Source organism: Excalfactoria chinensis, chromosome 21 (assembly GCF_039878825.1).
Source record: "Excalfactoria chinensis isolate bCotChi1 chromosome 21, bCotChi1.hap2, whole genome shotgun sequence".
Taxonomy (NCBI): domain Eukaryota; kingdom Metazoa; phylum Chordata; class Aves; order Galliformes; family Phasianidae; genus Excalfactoria; species Excalfactoria chinensis.
The window spans coordinates 4626126-4652006 of record NC_092845.1 but is presented as its reverse complement, the minus strand read 5'-3'; the positions used below and the strand labels follow the sequence as shown (position 1 = coordinate 4652006).

General features: G+C 47.7%; 1 protein-coding gene across 8 annotated transcripts in view; it reads right to left on the bottom strand.

The window, feature by feature from the left end:
• The window catches only part of APLP2 (amyloid beta precursor like protein 2), a 35644-nt gene extending 15506 nt beyond the window's left edge, over positions 1–20138 (bottom strand). For 6 of the 8 annotated variants that reach the window (XM_072355014.1, XM_072355015.1, XM_072355016.1 and 3 more), the window contains exons 1-4: positions 19977–20137; positions 5311–5484; positions 4015–4144; positions 1476–1588 (exon numbers count right to left, since the gene is read on the bottom strand). In XM_072355014.1, the coding sequence (XP_072211115.1) occupies positions 1476–1588; positions 4015–4144; positions 5311–5484; positions 19977–20057 (498 nt within the window). In that variant the 5' untranslated portion in view covers positions 20058–20137. Of the gene's footprint in view, positions 1–1475; positions 1589–4014; positions 4145–5310; positions 5485–19976 lie in introns of all 8 variants that reach the window. The other 2 variants (XM_072355018.1, XM_072355019.1) reach the window with 2 other exon arrangements.
• Positions 20139–25881: the final 5743 nt, after the last annotated feature.

The following is a 25881-nucleotide window of genomic DNA, read 5'->3' as shown; positions in this document are numbered from 1 at the left end:
GATCACGCCCTTACTTTGGATAATGTTTGCCTAGCAGTGGTCCCAGCAATGAGAAGACCAATAATCCAAATAATAGCAACGCACAACCTGAGTCTGAACACTACGAGCAAATGGATTTGAAACCTGCAGCAGAAGCAAAATGCCCAGAGAAGTCCCCGATCCAGAGCCATGCAGCACTTCTTGGTGCTAATGCACAACCCCCCAACCCCACACTTATCAACCACCCATTTGTCACAGCCCTGCTAAGCTCTGCAGAAACAATCAGGTGTTCTGTGCCAACTCGAGGGTGAGAGCACTTGGAAGAAAGGGAACTGCTGTTTGCCTTCCTGGGTTGGCCATTTCATTAGACTTTATCTATTAAACTTCACATGAGTAAGTGAGTAATTGCTCAACTGCACTTTGTGTCGAGATTATTTTAACGGGCTGCAGATGAAAATCAATCAGACGATTCAAGAAAAAGCCCAATCCAAGCTGTGCTCAGACGTTATGTCCATACATTTCCGTCATTGAAGAGAAGCGTATCGTTTTGTGGCTTTGCAGACAAAGATGCAGTAAGAAAGGCTTTATTATGTAGATCAGAACTCTCTCCTGTTTCGCTTTGTAACAGCAAGGATGTGAAACGAGCCAAATATTTCTGGAGAACAAATCCGTTGAAAGCAAGCCATCTTTATATTTTCTGTACATAACGTTTGTCCTCAATTAAAAAGCAATTCCTCTAGCACAGCTTCATTAAGACAGGTTTTTCTCCCAGGAAATTAAAGGAATAGAAGCTTAATTGGTACATCCTTAACCTCTTATTTACTAACACTGTCACAGTGAAGCACTGTGTTACAGTTCCCACAAAATTTTAAGCATGTCTGTTTAACCGCCATTTCCTTTTTAATTACTCACATCTGAAATGGGCACACAGAGAATTTGTAACATTTTTGCTAGGCAGATTGATCAAAACTCCAACCAACATACATAACAAACCAGCCAAAGCCCCAGCGGTCCAGATTTATTCTGAGAAGATAATCCATCTCTTATGTAAAACCTCACTAATCGGTCACAACAGAACTCACAATGCACTCCAAACCAAATCCCCAGCAGCAGCACCAACGTTAATGGGAAATGTGCATGAAATATCCCAAACTCTGACCGCTGTGACTGTCCGCACCATGGGGTGAAGGATGAGCCACCAGTTAGTGCGGTGTACCCAGGGATATGAATTCCATTCCCAGCTCCATCCCAGCAGATGATCTTGGGAAGCTGCTTAGGACAGTCTTGCAAGCTTGGAAAATAACTCAACCAGCTACACAGCTTTTTGATGTCACCTGAGCACTTACAAGCATTTCTTCCATCGCCTTCTGCCTCAGGCCGCAGCCTGCAACATGGGAATGAGGGACCCCAGAGATGAACAGCATTACACTCCAGCTCTACGGCCATCTAAGTGCACATACCCAGGGTAAAGGCTCTTAGCAAAGCATCTCAGTTACCTCTTTTGCTGCCGTGTGCCAGTGCTGATGGCTTTCACACACATCCATCCTCTCCTTGTGGAAGAACCGGCACTTCTCCGGGACCAGCAGCACATCGCTCACAAACTCGCCCACTAAAAAACAAGAGATGGCCACAAGGAGGTGAACAAAGGTCTGCCCATCCCAACGCAAACATCCAGCTTCCTGCAGGAGACAGAGGCAGCATCAGGTGTCCCCAAAGCACACTCAGTTTAAGTGCCTTTAAGGTCTGGTCAGGCGCATTCGTGGCACAGCAGCTATCCATGTTAATGCAGGGCAATACAACAGCTTGGAATTTCCAAGATAGAAACAGGAGAAATGGCTGAGCACTACACAAACCCCAAGGCTGAACTGAAGGCAACACACTGACAGTGGCAGTCCGTAAATCGTAGGAGCAATTTCATGCAAACCTTGGAGAACATTGCATCTGCATACGGAAGCTTTCAAAGCACTTAATCATCAATCTCTAAATGAGCTGTATCATACCAAGGCTGGTTCAAGCTGCCTGTTGTTGTAACAGCCTGAACATTTTTACGTGCCACAAGTGTTATCTGTGTTTTCAGTATCTGATTAAGTCTTGTTTGTTTTGTTTTACACGTTTCCAGATGGCTTAGCTCAGGATCAGCTGTGGCACATTCCCCAGCTCGGACAGCCCTAACCAAAACAGAGGGTAGGAAAATAAATCCATACAGCCCCCCCCAAAAAAAACAGAGTAAAACCAGACTCAGCAAACACACTGCATTCCAGCACTTAGATAACCACAGCCTCACCAGCACAGTGAAGTTTTGGCACAGCCACAAGGCCAGAATCTTGCTTTTGAAGAAGAAAGGGGACAAAGATATCAGTTTGCCCTGCAGGCTTTGCATCAGTTGAATTTAACTGTTTAAGTTCAATGCCTGTTACAACTCAGTTTAGCACCAACACGTCGGATCAGTATCAGAACAACATAGGCATTATTTCCTGTTCTTAGTCTAAAGTCCTAACAAATATCAGTGCTACAATGCAAAGTATTATGTTTTCTCAGAGTTGAGATTCTTCTTTGTGGATTTAAATGCCTAGATACCCTAAAAGGGGTAAGGAAGGACCATCAGTCCAAATGTTTGGGGGCAGAAGACTCAAACCAATCACAAGTAACAAGCATTAATAAACAGCTGCCGCAGAGTCTGTTTCTAATATAGGAATGGAAGACATGGAAAGTTCTCTCATCTCAGGCTGTAAATGGAAAACCACCACGCATGGCACATTAATGGGACACCTACTTCACTGATGACCACTTCCAATTAAAAAAAAACACTCCTCCTTTTAGAATGGGAGCAGCCCCAGGAGGTGTTCCCATGGCACCTGGCAGCTCAGCCAGCAGTTTGCCTTTTCACACCTCACCAGTTCAGCCCCACTTCCACCATCCTATTGTTACCTCCATTTTACAGCTGGGTGCTGGTGCCAGGGGCCCTCCTGTCCCCTGTTTACCTTTGAAATACAAAAGAGCTTTCACTGGCAGGAGAGAGGCAGGAGAGGTTAAACACAGTAGGACGGCAAGGTCCTATCTCAAGACTGTCAGCACCTTAATGTAGCAAGGGAAACACCAGCAGGTTGGACTACAGTAAAAACACCCTGCATACCCCAGAGGTGCTCATCATCCATTTACAGCAAGCGGTTTGCAAACTGTTAAAGACCACAAAGATGTATTTTATGACTTGCAACTCAGATGTAAAAACCGGAGCTGACAGGCTGAGCTTTACCAGCCCGTAGCAGTGCAGCAGTGCTCTATGGAAGGTATGACATACAGAAGAACAGCACCTACACAGAGCTCTGGAATTTCCTTGTCCTTTCTCATACCAACCCACATGTTAACCTGAGGTACATGCAGTAATTAAGAAAACCAGCACAGCAGTGTCAATCACGACTTACGGGTCAAAAGCTGCATGATAAACAAGTGCTGCCTGATTCCAGTGGGTGGATGGACTTTGGAAAGCACAGTGAAATCCATGACAGATTATCTGATATCTTTCACAGTTCAAAACTGGAGATGAGGGATGTAGCTGCAAGAAGCAGGGCCCTTTTGAAACAGCTAAGTTTAAATATAGGCATTGAAACAGAATAGAGATCTCTTGCCAAGACTGAAGCAGGAAGCCTGAACAGGCAGAGTGTTTAAGTTTCCAAGGCAACAAAATATTAAAGCTCCACAAAAATAAGATCAGAGTATTAAATCCCAGTGTCTTTGTGATATTCTAATACAATAGCCTTCAGGTTTTTATGGCAGTTGCAAAGAGAATGGGGATTTCTTTTGCACGCCAGGCACCATTATTCCAGCGCAGCTGTTATCAAGCTGTCGATCTGTTGAAGAAAGGCAGAGTTCCATCTTGTGGAAATAAAACCATCTGAGTGGAAGTTGGATGTGAAAATGGCAACTCAATATGAGAGAAGCTTTATAACTCAGATGTTCTCTCTCTAAGAAGCCAGGAGGCAATTCTTTACCCCCCCAACACACACACAAATGCAGGTAAGCACGTCGTGCACTCACCCAGGCACTTGTAGGGCACAACGATATGAGTGTGGTCCTTGCACTGCTTCTTCCCCCTCTTGCACCAGCTGTCAATACTGACAGGCTGATTGGCTTCCACGACATTTGTAATCTGAAGGTCTGGATACATCTGTTGAAAAAGAACCACAGATAACATTTATTTCCAGAAAGGACAAGGAATGCACAAAGTGGCTCTCAGCCAGAAGCAGCAAGGCCAATTCTCTGAACAAGAGTAACTTCAAATCTGTACACGGATACACATTCTCTTCTGGATCAAGCTCCCAACAGCTGAAGACATAAAATAAAAGCCCCCAGCTGTTTATCACTCAGGGCATCAGCAATGGAATGTGTCACCACTTCTTTACACGTGGCAGGAGAAAGCCAGGTTAGGAGCAAGAACCGGGCACAGAGCTGAGGCCTCTGGCTTTGCATGGAGGTGGAAGAAGAGTATTTTTACCCGTTCCATTTTGGCTGGTGCACTGACAGCGTGATACCCTTTGGAAGAGGGCAAGTACCAATAACGAGGACTAATAACATCTTCAGACTGACTCATCATTTGCCAAGCTAACATAAACCTAACTCCTCAAGTTTCCTTATGCCTGCTCCATTTATAACCCGTTAACACTTCTGCTCAAGTTCTCAAGTGCAGACACTGATTTATATTTAGATTTCCGCTACGTGAACCACATGTAGCCCCAGTTACATCAGCCTTGTAAAACAGTACTAGAAGTTTTCCAGTCCAGACATAGCATGCTCTATCACCTTCCCATTAAAAAACCATTCCTGTTGGTATTTTATATGCCCATCACCTCCATGGAATAATTAAAGACACCCTTCAAGGCCAATATCTGGAGCACACTGAAAGGAGATTAAGGCTTTACAATAAAGCATGAAGAACCTAAAAGTACAGCCAACATTTAGATGAAAATATTTTGCTGATATTCTGGCTGATCTGCACATGTCACTGACAGCAACACTACTATATTCCAATTGAAATAGGTGTCAGGATCCCAGCTGATGAGCTAACCAGCCAAACCCTGAAAACAGTGATACCTCCCTGACCTACAGACTGGGGGCCTTTTTGGGGCAGCGTGGGCTGATATAAACTAGAGGTAACTCCTAAATCCCATTAGAGCATCCATGCTGCTCTTCCATGGCAGCAACACAGCAGGGATGTTCAGGGAAGCCAGACAGTCAAACACAACTCTCCTGCAGGGTGATCTTGCTACTGACTGGTTAAATTCAAATCCAATTCCTTTGCAGCACTGAAGAGCCAGATCACACAGCAATCCTCACCTCCTGGCAGTACTGCAGAATCTCCTCCTTCGTTCCAAAGCAGCTCTTGGTCCCAGAAGTGTCAGGTTCCCATTTCCCGGTCTGGATATTCACATGCATATTTAGCTTCCCACAGAACATGGCAATTTGAGGCTCTGCCACCGCAAACCCTGTCCCAGCATTGGCTGCAAGTGCCTGTGAAGACAAAGAAAAACAACACAAGTTGATTGCTTTACCTGACAGAAAGCAGAACAACTCAAAGCACCAGAAAGGCTCCGGCATCTCCGCAGAGAGCTCCCACTTCCATCAGCAGAGTCTTGCATACGCATTTTGTAGCCCTATTCCTTGAAGCTGATGGTTCCCACTCCGGGTTTTCACCAGCAATGCATTTGTTTTTCCAACTTTATTTTTGCAACAACAGCCTACTGAAACCAAAGGGCAATTCACACTTGAAGGTCGAGCCCACAAAAGCTAAAACAGATGTCTGAAGAACTTAAAGACCAGCTCACCATCCCCGGTATTTGGGGATAAAGAAGTAATCTCATTAACCCCTGGCAGAAACTCCTTCGTGCAGCTCTCAGTGTTGCTTCTGCTAATAAATTAATCGCTTCCCACTTCAGGAGGATGGCTCAGAGATTCAAGTCAGGTGCTTGCCCAGAGATCTTCAGACATCTGGGATACAGACACCCAGCTTGTCCAGTCCTCCAAGTAAGGATGGCTTCTGCTGATGCAGCTCCCCAGCCCATCCCTCACCCCACGCATTCCTAGGGCTGCTGCCCTGCCAGGTTCTACCAGCAGACAAAAGCCTGACAACACAAAGGCACATCCGGGTCAAACTGCAGAGCGAGCACTGAAAACAAGGCCAGCTTCCCTTCCTGAAATCCTGCTGGCTGAACAAAAGAAAAACGGGATTAAACTAAGCTGCAGAGCTGGGGGTTTTTCGGTTAGGAGCCGGCCGGCCTCTCCCCATGTAACTAAAAACCAACCCTAAGAACAACAACAAAGCAACCCACCCTATGAACTCCCATATCAAAAGCTCTTCAAAGTGGTTTTTGGAGGGGGGAGTGAAATCCATTTCAACTGCTTCAGATAAGGCAGATGAGAAACAGCAAGACGCAGCTCCAGAGCAGTGCTGCCCCAAGGCTGTGTTTATCTGGCAGGCTGCACTGCCCCAAGCCACCAATCCTGCCTTCGTATTTAACCTTTCAAGCACTCAAAAATGCATATGTTCCTGCAGGCACTGTTCATTCCCTACTGCCTGCAGGTCCCCACCAACTTCAATCGACGCACATACACTCACAGCCAAGTCAAAAGTGATCAAGAGAGGAATTCAGCTGGTCAACTCCAAGTGCAGCTTTTGCTTTCTAGATATTAGGGGGAAAAAATGTCCTGCACTGCCTTCCTCATTGCCCTGCTGTGCCAGGAGGAAAAGGGAAGTGCAGGATGGTCCTTTTGCACAAGCAAACTTTCTAAGAGGGCTTTTCCATCTCTCTACAAACAAACACCGTGTCGGTACCAACAAATAGATGAGAGGAAGCAATCCACAGGCAAACTTTGCTTTGAGACACTATGACTACATGCAGGATTTGAGCTGAACTCTGACAAGAACAAAAAGTGCATCACGAACGTGCACAGCTCTGGCCCTGGTAAGAAGAACAAGGCATGTTTTGAGTGGTTTGGATTGCTAACACAGCCCAACTTGCTCCAAAGCAAGGAGAGGTGCAGCTCCCATCCAGAGGCAGAAACATCCACCGGTAATCCATTCACAGCTGCCTTCAGGAGCAAAACTCCTGTTCAAACACATACCAACCTCCTGAAGTCACCCACAGCCGCTATTTACACACTGCTGTTAGCTGCTGTTTAGTCCTGCTGTCTCTCCGGCCTGACACCTCGCACTGTGGCAAAGGTACCATTCCTCCTCCAGTTTGCATATCAGTCCGTTGCCATGGTTACAGGAACATGCTAAACCCCAATTTGCAGCTGAACAAACGAGTCTAATTACTTGCTTGATTTCATCACTTTCAATCAGATGGAATAAGTCTGCTCTGGAATCGGTGCAGTTGGGTGAGTTAATGAACTGTGATGTGCAGGAGCTGAATCTTTAACCCCAAGATAAGATCTGTGAGTAATGAGCTCCCATTTTTCACCAACCACATCATTTACTTAACTCGGCATTTTTAATCTCATCATACCTGTAAGGACAGAACACAGCACAAGGAATCCCAGTGGAGTCCACACCTTCATGCCACTCAACTGAAGAACCTCACCTACCATGGGGGCTCTTGGGGCAAAGACCTGTTCCATCACCCCCACAATGATGTCAAGTGTACCAAAAAGTAAAGCTCAGGCTGACCAGGCCATGAGTCTGCACTCACACAAGAGCTGCTTGCCCCATGTTCAAGCATTACTCTCCAAAAGGAGGGCTGGTGTAACACACCAGCCAGAAGAAAGCTTGGAATAAAAGCAGGTCCTTAGTTAAGCCATTCGGTATTGCAGAGAATTCCCCCCTTTCTACATTGCAGAGGGATGAAGAAAGAAAGCATGTTTCTCCATGGGACTTTCCCAGCCATAAATGGAAGCGCCCCTTTGGTGTATGCTAGAGAGCAACCCTTTGCAAGAGCAGGCCCACTGAGTGCAGGCAGAGCCACAGGCACACACTGGGGATGGCCCGGCCTCACAAGAAAATGCCTTTTGTACGACTGTCCACAGGTCAGAGCTGATTTCCTGCTCAGAAGGGTTAAACATTCCACAACTGTTTGCTGCTCCACTGCCAAGAAGTGCCACACTGCGCTGTGAAAGATCACTTGTGCTGTCTGTGTTTGCAGAAAGGGAAGGCCCTCTGAAGAAATCTTGCTCCATACACTGTAATGCACAAACCAAGAGACTTCAGAACGGGCTGTTTGGCACAGATCCTATCTGGATAAATTACAATTCCCATCCCCACTTAACTTAAAAGAGGAAATTTTCTAGATTTCATTGCTAAGAATACCTTCCCTAACAGCAAGGCAGCTCCTTCCATACAGCACAAACACTGCAGACACAGAGCACAGACATTTAACTTCTTTGAGACCACTGAGGGATTGAATGATGCAGACATGAGCCCTCCTGCTTTATCAGCCTTCCTGTGAAGCAGCACTTGACAACCCCACATCCAAGGCCACGAATCTCACCTGGTAAGGAGTGGTTTATAGCAAGGCAGGGTTAAGGAAATCAACGCTTCAATTAAAGAGTGAAAGAAGTTGGCAAAGTGAATTTCCACATAAGAACTTCTAAACAAAGTACCTATGATTCCCCTGTATTTGGATTAGTAACTCCTAAATGTGAGCAGAGCTTTCAATCTGTGCTTCCAATGGTGCTCCACGCTTTGTTGCCCTTAACCTCCCCTCCTGCTTTTATTCAGCAGATAGGTGGCTCGAACCCAGGAAGGCTGATGAATGTCTGACACAGCAGGCAGTAAATCTACAGACCAGCAGCTCATCCCAGCTCTACTGCTTTATTTTTCTTTAAATTGCTGATAATTACAATAATGCACATGGGCAGGACTCCAGGACAGGAAGAATTATTGTCTGCAGGCAGATCTGGTGTGAGCTGATAATACCAGCCTGTGTTTGCTGTTGAATTTAGGAGGCAGAAATCTCAGTGAAGCAGCCTTTGGCTTCTTTTAAGTTGCTGGAGGGGAGGCGTTCTCATCTGCTTGTCCTTTACTGACTTTGGTGCCGCAGCAGCCAAAAACTGGGAAGTGATGCAGGAGCTGCACTGCTGGCTCAGTGCAGTTTATATTTAGACCCACCCCATGCATGGCCAACGTGCAGCCTTGAACGCCTGGAAATCCAGTGACAACATCCCGTGTACTTTCAGATGTGCTGACAGCAGACAGAGAACTACAAACACTAACCCAAAGCCCGGAGCATTCTTATTGCTCCTGCACTCTGCTCTGCCCTTCTGCAGAAGACAAGGGGCTTTCCCAGTACCTGTGGCTCACAGGCAGCCTCTCTGCCCTTGGAATGTGCACTAATTACACAGCAGATTATCTCCCCGCTCCTCCTCCTCTAGTCTATGTGCTCCACAAACCAAGCCTACATGAGTCACTGGGCAGATAATCTGCCCGTCAGACATCTGCACTGGGAGGCCATGCGATGCAGGCAGGGAGAGCAGCACTGGTGCACAGCCAGTCGTGGGGAGCAGGCTCAGCAAAGCCACAATTCAAGGCTTCCTTGTGTGACATGCTTGCCTTCAGCATTCTCCTCTCTACCCCTAGAGAGGCAAAGTTCAGATCTACTCAGTCGAAACGTTCCCTGAACAAATGTTACTGTACCCAGAACTGCGGCCTTTGAGCAGCTCCACTGACAGCCCCCAAGCTTCCATGTAACAACTGGCACTAGAGCAGTTTGCCATGAGAGCTACCCTGAAAGTCCAAGGAGGAAGGAAAAGACCAGCAGCACATCACCAGCAGAGTCTCATCACAGTGCACAGATGGGTGCCAAGACTGCTAGCCATGCTGCCCTGCTTCAGCAAAACACAGCACTGGGACTATTTAATGCACCTTTATACAGAGCCCTCCTAAGACACATCACAGCACACACAGGCCAGACCTATTTATTGTGGGGCTAAAGGAAGGCAGAAAGCCAAGTGACATGCCTAAGGTCATGCATCAGAGGCTCAGCCTGGGCTAATCCTCAGCCCCCCGACGCTCCAATCTGTGCCATCACGCTGCCCTGCACAGCAAGACTAATTACTGCTCTCCCACTTGAGTTATTCAGGCATCTGAACCATAGAGAGTCAAGATGCCTCACTATCTTGCCAGTAAGGGAAAACTTCAGTACAAGATGATGTTTTCACATGCGCTAGAAATCCAATGAGAGAGAAACCAGTGGGAAATGCAGCAGGTGGCTGAAAGCTGAACCGTGTATTTATGGCTGTTAGCAGCACAATGCAATGTGAGGAGCAGCACTCAGACATGCTATTTCCTAAGTAACTTTTCCACACAGTTCACTAATGAATCCCCTTCCATCTCGAGGCACTTTATCTACATAATAGCTGGGGAATACAACCACTGCAGTATCCAGGATACAGAGATTCCACAATACACAGGAACGTACAGTTACAAAAACCTTTCATCACTTCCAAACAATCTGTTTGAAGCAAAAGCAACCAGCTGCGAGACCAAAACTCAGCCCAAAATACATGCATGCACTTGCCCCCTCATCTTCCAAGTGGACAGGAATGGAAGAAAGGAGACAGAGAAGAACGTATTATCACCAGGCCAAAGAACCTGCTGATCCAAAGTGACTTGGCATTGCAGAGATATGTTGAAAAGAATCTGTCCAGATGTTGCTTTAGAGAGCTGTGAAGCTCACCACGACAAGCTGTGGTGGGATGGCTGCTGCAGGAATGTGGTTTCTCAGCCTGACCACAGGTCTCACCGCTCCGATGTCACGCGATAAGATAAAAAAGGCTGCACAGATTGTGGTCTGATCTGCACCACCAAGATCCAAAAAGCAAGCAGGAAACAGAAGAGGGTATTTCAACAGAGCATCAAGAATGTCAAGTGGCAAGGAAAAATACCTGGAAAAAAACGTGCGAGATAAAGAGAAGATAACAAGTGGGAAGTCTGCAGTGCAGGCATGCTTTGCCTTCTGCCACTCCTGAGCTCGAGTTCCATCCTCAACACGGTGCTGCTCCCACTGCCAAGCGGCTGCTAATCCAGGCTCCAGAGTTGAGTCTGCAGTTAAGCTGCTTGTTAGGAAGAGACCCCACCACTTATGGGTTGGGAAAAAAAAAAGGTGAAAGAATTAGCTCAGCAAACCCAGCTCCAGATCCTGCAGAAAAACAGCCCTCTGCTTTTTGTGACTGCAGCTATTTTGGATCCCAGCAAACAGCAACCAAACCGAGGAGAAGCTGCCAGCTTCCTTCCACCAATGCTGGCAAATGGACGTGCACAAACAAGTGGTTTTAAAGAAACCTATAAATAAATAAGGACGAGTGCTGAAGGAGCGCAGGAAGGCGGCCTGGAGCAACACTGAACTGCACGAGATGGGCAAAGTTTATTTGCTTCTTTCTAAGCACATCCCCCAACAGCCAAACATTCCTAGGAGGCATCTCAGCACGAAGAGCAGGACTCAGCCTGATCTCACCACTTACTCCCTTCTTTCAAAGGGCAGCATAGAAGGCAAACCCCGTTTGCTCACCCATTGAGATTCAGCATCTATCAGAAGGGAAAGGTCCAACAGCAGAGCCTGAGCAACCCTCGAGTTTTGCCTGCAGCGGGATCACACAAAGCCATAAAGGGACTTTCTAACACCTTAATGCATTCCCATCTTTTACTCTTTTTAAAAGCAATCTTGACTAATTCGGGAGCATTTTATTTCTGAGGCATTAATTTATCAGCCAGGGTTTAATAGTCACCATGTCATATTGTAGATAAACCAGCATACAGAAACTCTAATGGACGTATTAAACAGCTCCTTTAAGGGAAGCAATAGGCCTCTACTTAGACTAATGCTATTAGAAAATTAAGGAGTAATTTATAGCACAGACTAAAGCTGGCTCGGACCGGATCTCCCCTTTACTGATTTTGCTGATCCAGAAAGTAAAACTAGTTCAGTTGTAGCCAGCACAGAACATCAGGTACATCAAGGCTGCTGTTCTGTCAGAGTTAAGTGACACTGCACATTGCACAAGCATTCCCACATTGTATGCACTGAGTTTTATAGCTATGGGATCTACTGGGCTCTATCACACTGTGCAGCACCGCACGGAAACAAAACAGGAGGAAACAAAACACTTCTGTTAGCAACTTCCTCCTGGTCTCAGGGAGGAGGAACCCACAGGATGCAGACACCCCATATATACAGGCTTCCTTAAGCATTTGGTGCCAGCTTTGAAGGCAGGTGTCAGGGAGCAGCTCTTTCCTTTTGATTTGATGGGAAACATGAGCTGGGTGGTGGGCATAGCAAGGCTCTGAGGGCCGGCAGCAAAGTATAAACGCTCAGCTGTCACAAGTTTTACTTTCTTTCACCATCCAAAGCAGATACGGACTGCAGCGGAAATGCTGACTTCACACAGAAACACCATCACTACAGAGCGACGGCAGGGAAGATCGATGGCAGTATTGATGTGACAGGCCATTCACCATTTTCCTAGCCATGGGCTGAGTAGCTCCAATAGCTTTCTCAAAGTCAAAGGATGAGAACATTGCACAAAGTTCTCACGCCAGGGAGTGGTGGTTTTGTTTCTCATTAGCTGACTCCAGACACGGCCTAACAAGGCTTGTAATGCAGACACAAGGCTGAAGACAACAACCTCACCAAAACCTGGCACATCTCTGCAATGGATTAGTCCCATGGAATGTGTTCAGGTGCCTCACATCATAAGAAATCAGCACTTGAGAAGGAGCCACGCTGAAATTACAGCTCGGTGATGTAATAGAACAAGAGAGCCAGGAATGTCTCATTCTAATATCTTGACTTTGGATGGATATACACAAAACTTTGAGGGCCCCAACGTGTTCCCAAGCAGCCTAAGGCTCAGCTGTCTTCCAGGCTGCCTCTCCATGCACCACCCCCACAGCAAACCCAGCCGGCAGTGCAGGATGAATGTGGCAGGAGCTGGGGATGCCAGGGATACTCAGAAGGTTGTGAGGATCCCGCACTGAGAGCTGTTGGCTTTGACTGAAATGTACAATAGATAAAGAGGAGGAAACCGGGCAAGAAAAATAAGCTCATATGTAGAAATGCAGCTACAGATGGCTGTGAACATTAAACCCCCCTTAGGTGGTTAAGTTTGCTTCCAGCTGTAGCTAAATCTTGGTTATGCCCTCAGTTCTACGATCAAGACAGATTTAATAATCACAGGCTATTGAATACAATAACAGAGCAACATGAATAAAGCGATCAACCACTTTACACAGGAAGGAATAACAATTCAACTTCATGCAAAAAAATCTTTAAGGATGGTGACAGGGAACACAAGGAGTTAAACCAAACCCAAGGCCAACAAGGCAAAGGAAATCATGGCATGGCTGTTTCTGCCTGGGGCAAAAGGCCCATTGGCTACTGTAGGCAGCGCTGCCCACTTCTTCTCCTCCACTCTATGGATGAAGTTTCCAGCCCCATGTTTTGGGGACATCTTCATCACGTGCTTCTCTGGAGCAACCAGTTCAGCTGTTTGCACACACCTGACTAACAAGTACGGCACTGGCCTTTTCAGAGCTGTAATACCCTTGAAATACATCAGCAGGAATCACAAAAGGGCTACAGTGATCCATTCTGGTCCGTGCCCCACAATGAAAGAGGGAATTAACGTGCTACAGATGCCCTGTGGAAAACCTCCCATGTGGTTATACTTTGAACAGTATTCTTCCCCCCACACTAATTCCCATTGGAGCAAGGTCCAAAAGCTTGCTTAATACAACCGAGCACAACAAATCCATCCAGACCCAGGAATTCCAGCCTAGACTTCAAAATGCTTTTTGCTGGCATTGCAGGTTTTACAGTTAGGCAAATCTGAACGGAGATTTCTGGGTGCCTTAGCAGCTCTGCTCCATTAGGAATCCAGCTCTTCAGCCTTCCTCAGAGGCACACTGCTGAGTAAAGGATCCTCTGGGTGGGGAGAGAAGGCAGAAGGACTGCAAAGGGATCAGCTGGCTGAACGTTCTCTCTTTGTCTCTTAACCTGAGAAATGAAGACATTCTGAAGCAAGACACAAGCGCTGAAAATGAAGGAATACATTATCCAAAACACGATGCATCAAAGCAGTACCAGATTCAAACGTAAGTAATCTGCATCAGCTGTTGCAATTAGCGTGACAAATACATGTTGAACACGCACGGAATAAGAGCACGAGCCCATAGCTGGAAGGTGGGGGACCTAAAGCAACCACAGGCTGTGATGCAGAGCCCAAAGCCAGCTGCAGACAGCGCAGGGACAGGGCAGCAAAACACTACACTGCAACAAGCCTGCGCTCTGGCAGGCCATTCATCTCCTGCCTTTGTTATTGGGAAATTGCTTCCGAGAAAGCGGCTGCTGCCCTGAGCAGAATGCCCACACAGTGCCCAGCTTTGTTGCACAGCAAGCACTGATGCAACGGGAACAAGCCAGCATTGATGAGGAGAGGGTACAACGCTTCTGTTGGTGCTCTTCAAGCCAAGCTTCACGTTTCAAAACCCAAACCAAACTCTTTTGGTTGGCCAGCAAGAAAACACCTTCTCCACTGCTTAATGCTTCCAGCCTCAGGGCTATGAATCTATCCTGAAGGACTCCCTTCTTCCCAGGACACATGGCATTGAATGAACACACGAGCCCTGCTATACACCCTGCACTGCAGAGTTCACCTCTGGCCAAGGCTGCCATGTTGGCTAACGTACACTGCTTGGACCTCAACACTTATCCATTCTTTTGGGTTCCTAAACGCATATCTGATCTTCCTGTTTCGAACCATCCAGACATCAAATTCAATTTCTTCTGTGAGGGCTTTGATAAATTATGCAGAGAAAGAGTCACGTCCAAATGCCAATACACTGACTGGGAGCTCAAAGCTCAGGTTTGAATCAACATTTTGCATTTAATCTTTTGAGAGGAATACTTAGCAGATTAAAGCAAATCTGCCCTTCTCTATTTCAGGCCACAATTACTGTAAGATGACCAGGGGAAGAAGCCAGCACCCAAGGCTCAGCATTAGTGACTGAGAGTAATTCATTCCCATTGCTCTAGGACCACTTCTGGCAAGTTACGAGTCCCAATATGAATGGGAAAAGATTAAACACTGATAACATAAAAAAATCTGCTAAGACCCAGCTACGTGCTACACCAAATCCAAAACCATAGAGGGGAACGTGGTGATTAAAAGCTTTATGCTAGAGGCCGCCATACGTGTAAGCAGAGCCTGTGTCTGTTGTGAATATGCACTCCAAATCCGCTTGAAATCCAACATGAGTGCATGATGTTTATTCTAACAGATGGCACGGGCAACATTTTTCTTTCTGTTGCTGTCACTTCACACTACGCAATGACATCATAATTAGTGGGATTCAGCAACCCAAAACCCAAAACAATAGCGATGAGTCTTTTGGCAGGGAGCTGGGGCTAAAAATAACGTCAAAGCTTTTAAAGAGAAGCCCAAAGATTCAAAATGCAAACGACTGGTTTTTCATTTAAGTCAGGGCAGCTCCCAGAAAAACCCAAGTCGTTCACCCAGCCTCCTGCCCACCCCGGCAGGGGCATGAGCTGGTATCCCTGTCTATCACAGTGCTTCAAGGCAGCAACCTGACCACACTAAGCACTGCAGCTATGCATTGAAAGACAAGTCCATGAGACCAGAGTTAACAGAACACAACTTTCTGCAATGCAAGAAGCAGGCTCTCAAAAATAGCACCTCAGCAGCAAACGTTTGTGGGTTGCAAAAACCAGAGCTAAATGAAAAAGGGCACTTCCAAGGTTAAACGCTACTTTTGCTTCAACATGTCTGCAAAGGCTGGTTGTCAGCTTGCTCGATGTGATCAGCAAGAAGGCGGCATTAGGATGATAATTAGCAACTCCGAAATGGAAACTTCCCTAAGTAAAGTAGCAATCTTCTGTTAGAGCCAGGAGGAACCAAGGCCTGGCGTCTCCAGCTGCTTGAGCATCTCCCTCCACGTCCTTGACCTGAATCAGGCCATACTTCTGACTGCTGTAATTTTGTTAGAGAGCTTACCGTATGAAATTACCTAAATGCATCCCTGTCACACAGCCAAAGCCTGGAATCCCAGCATGGCTCTCCCCCCACCACCCCCAGCACAGCTCCGCCTACATGATGAGTCAGGCTGCAAAGGGATGATGCGCTCTGCCCATCCTGCATGGCACACGGAGCTCCATCGAGCCACCCAGCAAAAGACCAGCTCTATCATCTACGCTGTTATTTATTTCTGCATTGCATTTAAACAACGCAGGCAATTTTTAAGCTCTTGAAAAAAAAACTCGAAGTCATCATTTCATAACGATTTTCAGTTAGTCTCGAAACGCAGCAAGGCCATCCAAAGCCAAACTGTTATCGATTCCGTCTCCACACTTAAAGCCCTCCAAAGCTGCACAGAACAGCCCCCACAAAGCAGGGGGCTGGTTAGTGAGCAGCGTGTTGCATGGCTCATCTCCATAGGGATGGAAGGACAGCCCCAGCCCCACAACACAGCCCTGTGCACTGCCACCAAAATAAGGAGTATCCTCCCCAATGGCAGCACAAAGCAGCCCCGTAGCACTGGGCAGTAAGCAGCTCAGCAGCACGTGCTTGTGCTCGGGTGGGCACTTGGCTGTGCAAAGCCAGGCCGTGCTCTGCTGCTGGTGGGACTGGTTTCAACTTAAAAGCAGAGATAGGAAACTCCACTATGGGCCCTGATTACACTTTTTGAGAGCAAAGGGACAACATCACAAGTTCAGGTACAGATCTGAAGCAGAAGCCAACATCATCTTAAATTAACGATGGTCCAGAGATGTCGACTGCATGAACTAAACAGAAATCAGCAGCACTGTTTTACTGCACGTAAGCAGCACGAGAGCAAACAGCTGAAGGACGACAGCAATTGACACAACCTAAAGCAGTTCACAAGAAGAGTGTGAGACGCCAGAGAGCACCAATGTGAAGGCTGTCTTGTCCCCAGCATGAAAGGCTGGGGAGAGCACACGCCTCACGTTTCCAACTGGAGAACAAGGTTATGGTTTAAGCACAGTTGTAGAAGCAGATGCTGCAGTCAAAATAACTTATGTTTACAAGATTGAGCCCTTATGCCTCCCAAATACGCACGGAATAGGAAAAAGCAAAGGTAGATTTTATACCAGCAATACTAAGAGAGAAGCACCGCATGTACAGAACAGACCCCAAATTGCTTCTTCCTGCACTGCACCACAGTGGAGAAGGTGCAACGTGCAGTAACAAAGCTCAAATGCAGCCAAGGCCACCTGTACAGTGGATTTTGAATAGCCCTCGTGTTACAATGGATGCTATTAACAAAAAGAAGCCTAACCCAAGGCAGAGATCATTAATGCATCCTTATCATCTAAGGTCACAGGCACAATGCATTCACAGCTGAGGCTCAGGAGAGCTGCAGCCCTCTGCAAAGCACTGAGCTCACCTCCGTGGAGCAGCCCAAGGCAGTGCAGAGCCTCCCACAGCAGCAGGTGTCCATCACTGCTTCCTTACACGCATCTCTGCTTCAGCAGAGGTTTTGTGAAGGCTGAGACGAGGCGCTGCAAATAACTGCTTTCATACCGAAGCATTTCACCTAACGCCTTCCTGGGAAGTGAAACTTTGGGAACCGAAAGCAAAGCAAAGGCTGTGCTCAGGACTGGAATTTTCCTGAGCTGTTTCTCCTCAGGACTGGAACACAGAAGTGGAAATTTCCCCTAGGTGGAGTTCTTTGTTCAATGCAGCAGGCAATTACAAGTCCCCAAGGTCTGCAGAAATGGCACAAGACCGGTATTTTTGTTAGTGAGAATTTAAGCACACCATGCAAAAAAACAACCCTGACACTAGTCAGCACGTTGTTTTTCCTTACCCTAAACCTCGGTTACCTGAACCAGCAACACAAGCATTCAGGATAGCTTGGGAAGAGGACCACTAAAACCAAAGGCTATTAAAAAGAAAACCAAAAGCAGCATCAAGTCTGCATTGCCTCCGATTCGATTACACACAAAGGTCAAGTGATAAAAAAGCAGCTTTCCATCCCTGAAGGCCCTGGGGACACAGCACGAGCAGTTTATCATTGGAACAGAGATCCAATTAGAATGGATTCGTTTTCTTTTTTTCCAGTTGGCATCTGTGCCCCATCCCAAGTTCTCTCAGGTTTCACAAGCAGAACGTGGCAGCCCCCAATTCAGACACAACACCCTACAAAGACAACAGCACCGATGGGGTCCCTACAGTGTCTCTACGTACATTGCAGCTCATTTGCACGGAGGCTGTCAGAGGTTATTCTGCCAGCAGCACTATCTGAAAAGGAGGGCTGACACCAGGCAGGAGCCCTGGGGAACGCCCTATTGAAAGGCTCAGATGCCAGCAATAAATAAATAAATAAGCCCCGCCACTCCTCTTCCTCCGTGCAAGGGGGGAGAAAGAAAAACAAATTGTGGTCCATAAGCGGATTAGCGGGTGTTCCGGGGACAGGGACTGCTAGCTAAGATAATCAAGCAAAAGAAAATCCACCTAATGGGACATTGCCAATTCCGCTGAACTGATAAATGCAGCCACCGCTACTGGTTTGCCTTCGCTCTGCAATGCTTTTAAAAGTCCTCTTTATACAAAAAATAAACCTATCTCCTATTTTTCATTACATTACCCGCTAGCAAAGGCGATATAAACAGCCACCATTTCACTTCCTAAGCTCTGCATCCAGCTACGATTCCGGAGCAAATCTGACAGCAAGGAAGATCTGCAGTTCCCCACTGACATGGCAATGGTGGAAAATACAGCATGAAAAGACAAGAAGTAAAATGTGACAACTGACATTTTGTGCCAGCAGATGAAGGAGGCTGTCACGCCTTCAGGATGCAGATGGTGCTGCAGGAATGGCCGAGCACCGTGTAGCCCCTGATCCACAGCTCAGGAGCAAAGCCTGGTGCAGGGCGAGCCATGAGGCAGGATGGGATCCAGGTTAACCTTCTTGCATCAGGTCAGTACCGCTGCATTGATGGCACCATCCCAGGGCTGCCAAAGCCTCTGCTGACCTCACGACGGGTGGGTGAATGCTGAGCTCTGCTTCTTCATCCTCAGAACACCAGGAGGGCCGTGTCTGCTCCCACGGGAGGCTGTTGGCTTTTCATAACATGAGTCCATGGGCACGGTGGCTGGATGTGATGGAGGAAGCGACCTACAGCTGGAGGAGCTTCTCAACAGGTGCACCAGCCAGCACCCAAACTGCTCCCCAATGGGGACCCCGAGTGACCCCAGCAGAGCACCGGCCGACATCCTGCAGGCCAGCCCTGCTGCATCCTCAGCACCGACCCCTCCTGTTAAAATTAGCGCCGCGTTGCATCGCTTTAACACAGAGATAAGGAGGAGATGGAGCGCTGCGCCTTCACAAGCGGGCAAAGACACGGGCTGGCGTCACATAACGCGTTAGAAACGTCGCAGGGCTGCGCTTGCTGCCAGCCTGGGGCTCAGGTTCCCGCAGCAGAGCGGATCGAGCTCCGGACCCAGCCCGGCCCAACAGCACGGCCTTCCCACAGCATCCCGGTGCGGTCCGGCCGGCTCCGTGCGCAGCTTTCCTCCCCTGGGTGTCAGCGGCTCAACGGCACGGAGCTGCGATTTCCATAAGATAAAACCGGAATTTCCCTCTTCTCGTTATCTCATCCGTGAGAGCCGTCCCCACACGCACGCCAATTGCGGCAATTAAACCATTTCATCGCTAATCGGGCCGCCTCAAGTACCGCTCCCAGACGCAGCCAGGCGCTCGGGACAGACAGCCGCGCCCAGGGCCGGCCGGCACAGCGAGCCCCGCTCCCACGGCAGCCCCGCATTGCGCCGCAGAGCCGGGCCGCTGGGAGACGGCGAGGGATCCCCGCACGGCACCGCCCGGCCCATCCACCATGCGGATCCGAACCGGGCCGGGGGAGACTCGGCCAAACGCAGCCCCCGGCACCGCGAGGGCGCGGAGCGAGGCGATGCCCGGCCCCAACGGCCGCCCCGCGCGGCTCTCCGGGCTCCGCTCCGCACGCACCTACCTCGATGTATCCGGCCAACGTGACGGCGGGGCCGGCCAGCCCCAGCAGGAGCAGGAGGGGAAAGCGCCGCGTGGTGCCCATCGCTGCCACCGCCGCCGCCGCCCAAGCGCTACTGCGGCCCCCGCGCCCCCTGCGCCGTGCGATGGGAGCCGCCTGGCCAAGCCCCGCCCCTCGGCCAATGACAGCGCGGCGGAGGCGGGACTCCGCTGAACGAGGGGGATTGGGCGAGAGTCACGCCCGCCTCGCCTCTCTCGGCCAATGGGAGGAAGAGCCGTCGCGGCGGAGGTCCCGCCCACGGGGGCGCGCTCCGCTGTGGCCCTGCGGGAAATGGCGGCTGTGGGGTAAGCGGGATGTCCGAGCTGTGAGAGCGGTGCTGCTCGCGGGGAGCCCGTTATGTGTGGAAAAGGGTCCGCTGCACCAACATGAGCGGGATGTCCGGTCTCACATACCCGGAACGAGCGGCAGCGCTGCGCTGTTCGCCTCCTTTACAGGCACGGCCCGCAGGGATCACCCCGTGCTCCATCACCACAGCGCGGCTCTGCGAAGCGCAGCTGAGGCGCTCCCTGTCACCTTATAGAGTACATGGATTCGCTATGGAAGTACATGGATTCGCTATGAAAGTGCACACACAGTGGAGAAAAGCTCCCAGCACAGATAAAACACAACTTCCATAACCCTCAGTGCCCCCCATAAGCACCGTTGGCTGGAGAGAGGTTGAAGGGGATATAGCAGAAGAGCTGCGGATGGGGGTAAGTCTGAGCAATAGAGCAATAAGCAGCCCCAGTTTGAATTGAAGTAAATAACTGAGGATATTCGGAGTCAGGCTGGGCCGGGCATGAATTCTCACAGCCACTCTGTGCCCGTGTTAGAGGTCAGCAAAGCGGTACAAGCAGAATACACCGAGTGCTCTGCTTCCACCTCTTGGACCACCTGTAAAGCTACTGCATGACTGGTGTGTGTGACAGCAACAGGAGCAGACATAGGGTGAGCGGATTGACCCCTGACGTGCTCCATCACGGAGCCCCCACGGAGCAGGAGCACGAGGTGCTGGAGCATCAGCCCAGCAGTGATCCATCACCTCCCCCAGATCCACTTGGTACAATCCTGGATGAGGGATTGTGGGACTGCCTCTTTCTGCTCGGCATTAATGAGGAGGCAGTGTTTAATATATGCTCAGCAAGGCACAGGAAGGTTACATTAACGTCCATAAAACCCTTTAAGATTCCCAGGTGAAAGGTTCTGTGAAAGTGCAAATAACTCACATACTTTATGTTGTCTAGAGCCTCTTTCCTCTCTTTCAGCACACTAAGTTATAGCTTCTGGAGCTTTCCATACATCTGTGCTGAGTTTTTGCACTGCATAGCGCACAGTGCAGGTTTCACAGCCATGGGCTGTTGGAGCATCGTTTGGCTGTGCTGTGAGGATGGCTGCTCTGGGACCAGAACAATCTCCTTCATAATGCAGGTGGTCATTCAGAGCTGCCCAACAGCACGTTTACACAGCAAAATGCAAATGCGATTCCAGGAGCTACAACAATAAGAGGGGAAAAAAAACCAACACAAAACCACCTTCTGGGGTCAGAACAAGTTTTAGTGGTGCTTGTTTTTCAAGTGAGTTCTACTCAACGTCGTCACAGCACGATCTGTTGGCACACACAGTGGTCACAGCCCCATTTTATCCATAGATATATTTCAGGTTAGAACTGACAGGTAGTTTTTCTGTTGCCTGTGACAACAGTACCATAGAACTGCTGCAAATCTGCAGCATTCCCTGCAATTCCTTTCCCATTGCCAACCCTGTTAGGCAGGTGGCAGCTTCCATTTCCTTCCAAGAACCCTGTATTATATATGCCTGGTTCCAAGGCTTTTAGTGCCCTTTTCCTAGGACATCTGTGCTAAAGATGCACTCCAAATGTTATGGTCAGCCTTGCTTGGCCTAGAGAGAAAAACCCTCCTGTACTTCTGCTTATCCCTTCAATAATATTTCAAGTGAACATCCCTCCATTATCACCAGCAAGATCACAGCTGAGTCGGGGTCATAAAAACATGACCCAAAATGGTGCATGTTAAACTCTTGTTATAAAGGGTGAGTAGAAGTCAATGCAGGAAAGGCACCAGGAGCAGCAGCTTCAGCAAACAGATGTGCTGAGATCATGCCAGTACTGGAGAATGAGTTCACAGAAGGGAGAAAGCCTTTGAATATTTTCACCATTCTCTGAGACACAACAAATTAAAGCATAAAATTGATCCAGCTCGTGTTATGCAGTTCTTAATTAAAAAAACCTGATGGAAGATTTAAGTGGCAGATCATATTGCTCGTACAAACTGTACATGACAGATATGTACAACTCGGAGGTTGCGAGGGTAGAGCTGAGCCAGCCCTGGTTATAGGAGGCAAAACGCAAGCTGAATTTAGAAAGCAACCACAGCACATGGGTGTGCTCGAATGGAAAAAGGGCTCCTTATTAAGGCACGACTCACACTAACGAGTGCTTCGAGAAAACAAATATATTCACCCATCTGCAAGTCCGAGGTACAGTTAATTGCCACAACTCATCCTGTACTGCATTTAGGACAAGTCCCCTATCTGCCAATAAGGCTGTCTGAGAGCCACAAAGGAACAGATGCATTGCTAGAAGAGCCATACCTTAAAAACAGAAGTATAATTGCAGCTGTGAGGAAAACTATTCACTATTCAGGAAAGGGAATTCTCCCTAATACGTAACGATGAGCCCACACTTAGATTTAGGATCCCAAACGCTAAAATAGAAGCCAGCCTAACTACTCATTCAGTCAACGTGGGTTCTCATCAGATGCAAACTGGCTGTTGTGCTGCTCAGCTTCTGTCTCAAAGAAGCCCACCACCAAGCAGAGATATTTCCTGCAGTTTGTGGCCGTTACGATGCTGAGATTTCTCTCATTGTCCTTGGACGTTTCTTTCCTCTCTCCTTGTCTGCTTGCCAGTTTCACTCAGACACTCATTTCAGCACTGTGGAAGGCTCTTCATTTTATAGAGGTCTTTTATGAAAGATGAAAATTCAAATACGTTATAATTAGCTGCAGATCCGCATAAGTCACTATTATTGCATCTTTTATATTAGATCTGATTTTTTTTCTTCCCCCCCCCCACAAATGTGTGTCAAATATCAGAGCAGAATGATTAATGATATCACACATAATGGAAGGATTAAGCACTGATGCAGGAGGGTTGTTCAAGAGGAACAATTTTGACTTCTTTCCTCTCATAATTTATTTTTGTCCTGGACAGCAAAAGAAATCTGAAATGGAAAATAAAAACGCGAGCAAAAAAAGAAAGATCTGATTCATGACTGAATTCTTCATTCAGTATTCACTGGTGGATTAAAAGCCAACTCATCTTAACAACTGGCACTGAACAACATGGGATACAAAAGCCTGGGGACTCTGTCCTGCTGAATAAACGTGGAATCATCTGCAGCAGCTTTGAAGATAAGTGCAATTCAACAGCAAAAAATCTACCCCTCCTTCTGCAATCAGGTGTGATTCAGTGTGTTTCACCGAGCATCACGGAGTCGCCTGTGCTAACAAGTTCTTCTGTGGCACTCTGGAGTCACCTTATTCCTCCCCCATCGCTTGTTGGTACAGTTACTCAGTTTGCAAGCAGCAGGGTGTGTTAAGGAGCAACACCCGACACAGGGACACAAAACAAGGAATTCTGAGAGGCCTGGGAGATGTTCCACCTCTATCAAACTTTTTGTGCCTGGTACAACAAAGCTTTACTGCTAGCAACGTCTTCCCAGCGGCACCATAATACTTTCAGTCCTTTTTCCCTCCTGTGCACATAACAGCAAAGCGACTCCACCAGAACCCCCCGTGACTTTAATTTGGTATCAGCACAGACTGCTGCAGCTTGCATCATTCTGTTTGAACAAATCCTAAGCTACATTTCCTGTTGCAATCATCATTACAGGCTTCACGGCTCCCAACTACCCAGTCATTCTTATGTCAACACGGGAATATTTACTTCGGTTCCTTGAAATGTGCAACCTGGAGACAAGGGAGCTGCACACAAGGAAGCACAAAAGAGACTCCGAAGTTCAGCCTTCCATTGCCTGTCACCAGAACGTGTTTTGGAAAGGAGCTGAAGGGTCTGGTGCTCATTTAAAGCCTCATCTTCAACTGAGCTGCAGTGAAAAATCAGTGGGATTCTGGAATTCCCAGGCACGGGGATTCTTGTTCGCAGACCTTGCTCTACAATTGGAGACAAATAGGTTCTTTTTGAATGGTCCGAATGGAGACAGTGCTCTCTACTACTCATTTATAGACTTATTTAAAATAGTGGCTTCGCACTCTGCACTTTACTATAACATTTGAAGCGTTCAATTCTTCAGAGGACCCCAAGAAAATAATTAGCAGTACTTTCAAAGGCTTCAGATGCCTTCAGCAAGAAGCCAGGATAGCGGATCTCTTGGCAATAAGAAATAGAGAAATATACGTATTTGAAGTCTGCTTCAGTTGGATAAAAACAGAGAGCACGACTCAGCTGAAGGAACTGGGGCATTTGTGCAGATGAATCCCAGTGTCTCCAAGGGAAGGAGTGGATCGCCTACAACTTCCACCTGCAAACCCATGGCCTGAGGGGCAGAGCAGCCCTACTTTGTTTCCCTCCTGAATCACATTTCCTTCGAAGATGAGTCAGCCCAAGAAATCTTTGTTGCAAAAAACAAACCCACACATGTTGCTTTTCCTGTAACTTTCCCTCTGTAGTTCCCCATCTTGCAAAAGGTGAACTCAGAGCTGTCCTGTGATTTCCCCTCTTGCACCAGAAGACACAACAGCCTGTCATGTAGGCAGGCGGTTTGCCAAAGGCTGAAGGCTTTCCTTTCCCCCAGTGATGAGGGTACAACCACAAGAGCAGCAGTTCACAGTTGAGCTTTGCACAGATCCCCCCATGACCTGCATTACACAAAGCAGTTCACCAGGCTTCTACCAAGTGTTTCTGCCTTGTCTCAGTCCTTCAGTTGGCTCCTCAAGGCCTCCACTAGGATGGAGCTCATTGGTTAAGTTATATAAGAGGAGTCTTAAGTAGAGCGCTCTACTGAGGTTTGAGCTTTAGAATGCAAATGGCTGGCAGTGAATTCCCCTTTGGGATTTACGAGCTGAATTTAAAACGGAGAAGGATGATACCAAAATCTCCTTCAGAAAGCACTGCAGGATGAGTAATGTCCCATTTGCCGTATGAATACAGGTTCCTCTGGTCAGCCAGACAGGTTCATTTGTCTGCATGTTAATAATTCCCCTCAAAGCTGTTTCTGACAAAGTTAGTCCTTACCATACAGCCTGGTGCAGTCCCTGAGGAACACAACAGGAAAATTCTGTCCATGTTCCCTATTTCATAAAACTTCATGTCTCAGCATATTTAAATACATCAACGATCCATCAGGCCCTACAAACACCTCCCCTCCTTAAGAACTCTAACCAGACCTGGAAACTGTACGACAGACCTGTTTGCCAGCTCAGCCAGAAAGGCTCCAGATCTACCCAAGAAGGCATCTCCCCAGGGAGGACCTTAAATCAATATTTATTTACCGATTTTCTTCTTCCCAGTTTGCTTTCCAAGGGAAAAAATAAACATATGATTATGTCCTTACATCAATTTATGCTTCAGGACACGCATATACGTGTGTACATACAGACACACCCCTCCATCCTGACACAGACCCATGGGATGTGAAATGCTATAGCCTGCATTTAAAATCCAGGCTGATTTTACATCCCGCTCCTTGTACAGCCAGGCCTTAAGTAACTAAACTGGCTTCCTTGTATTTGTTCTGTCTCCTGGAAATATACTTTTACATAACCCTTCAAAAGAATTCACTGCTATTCACACTGGCACAAACACACACCACTTTTAATAAGCCTTACAC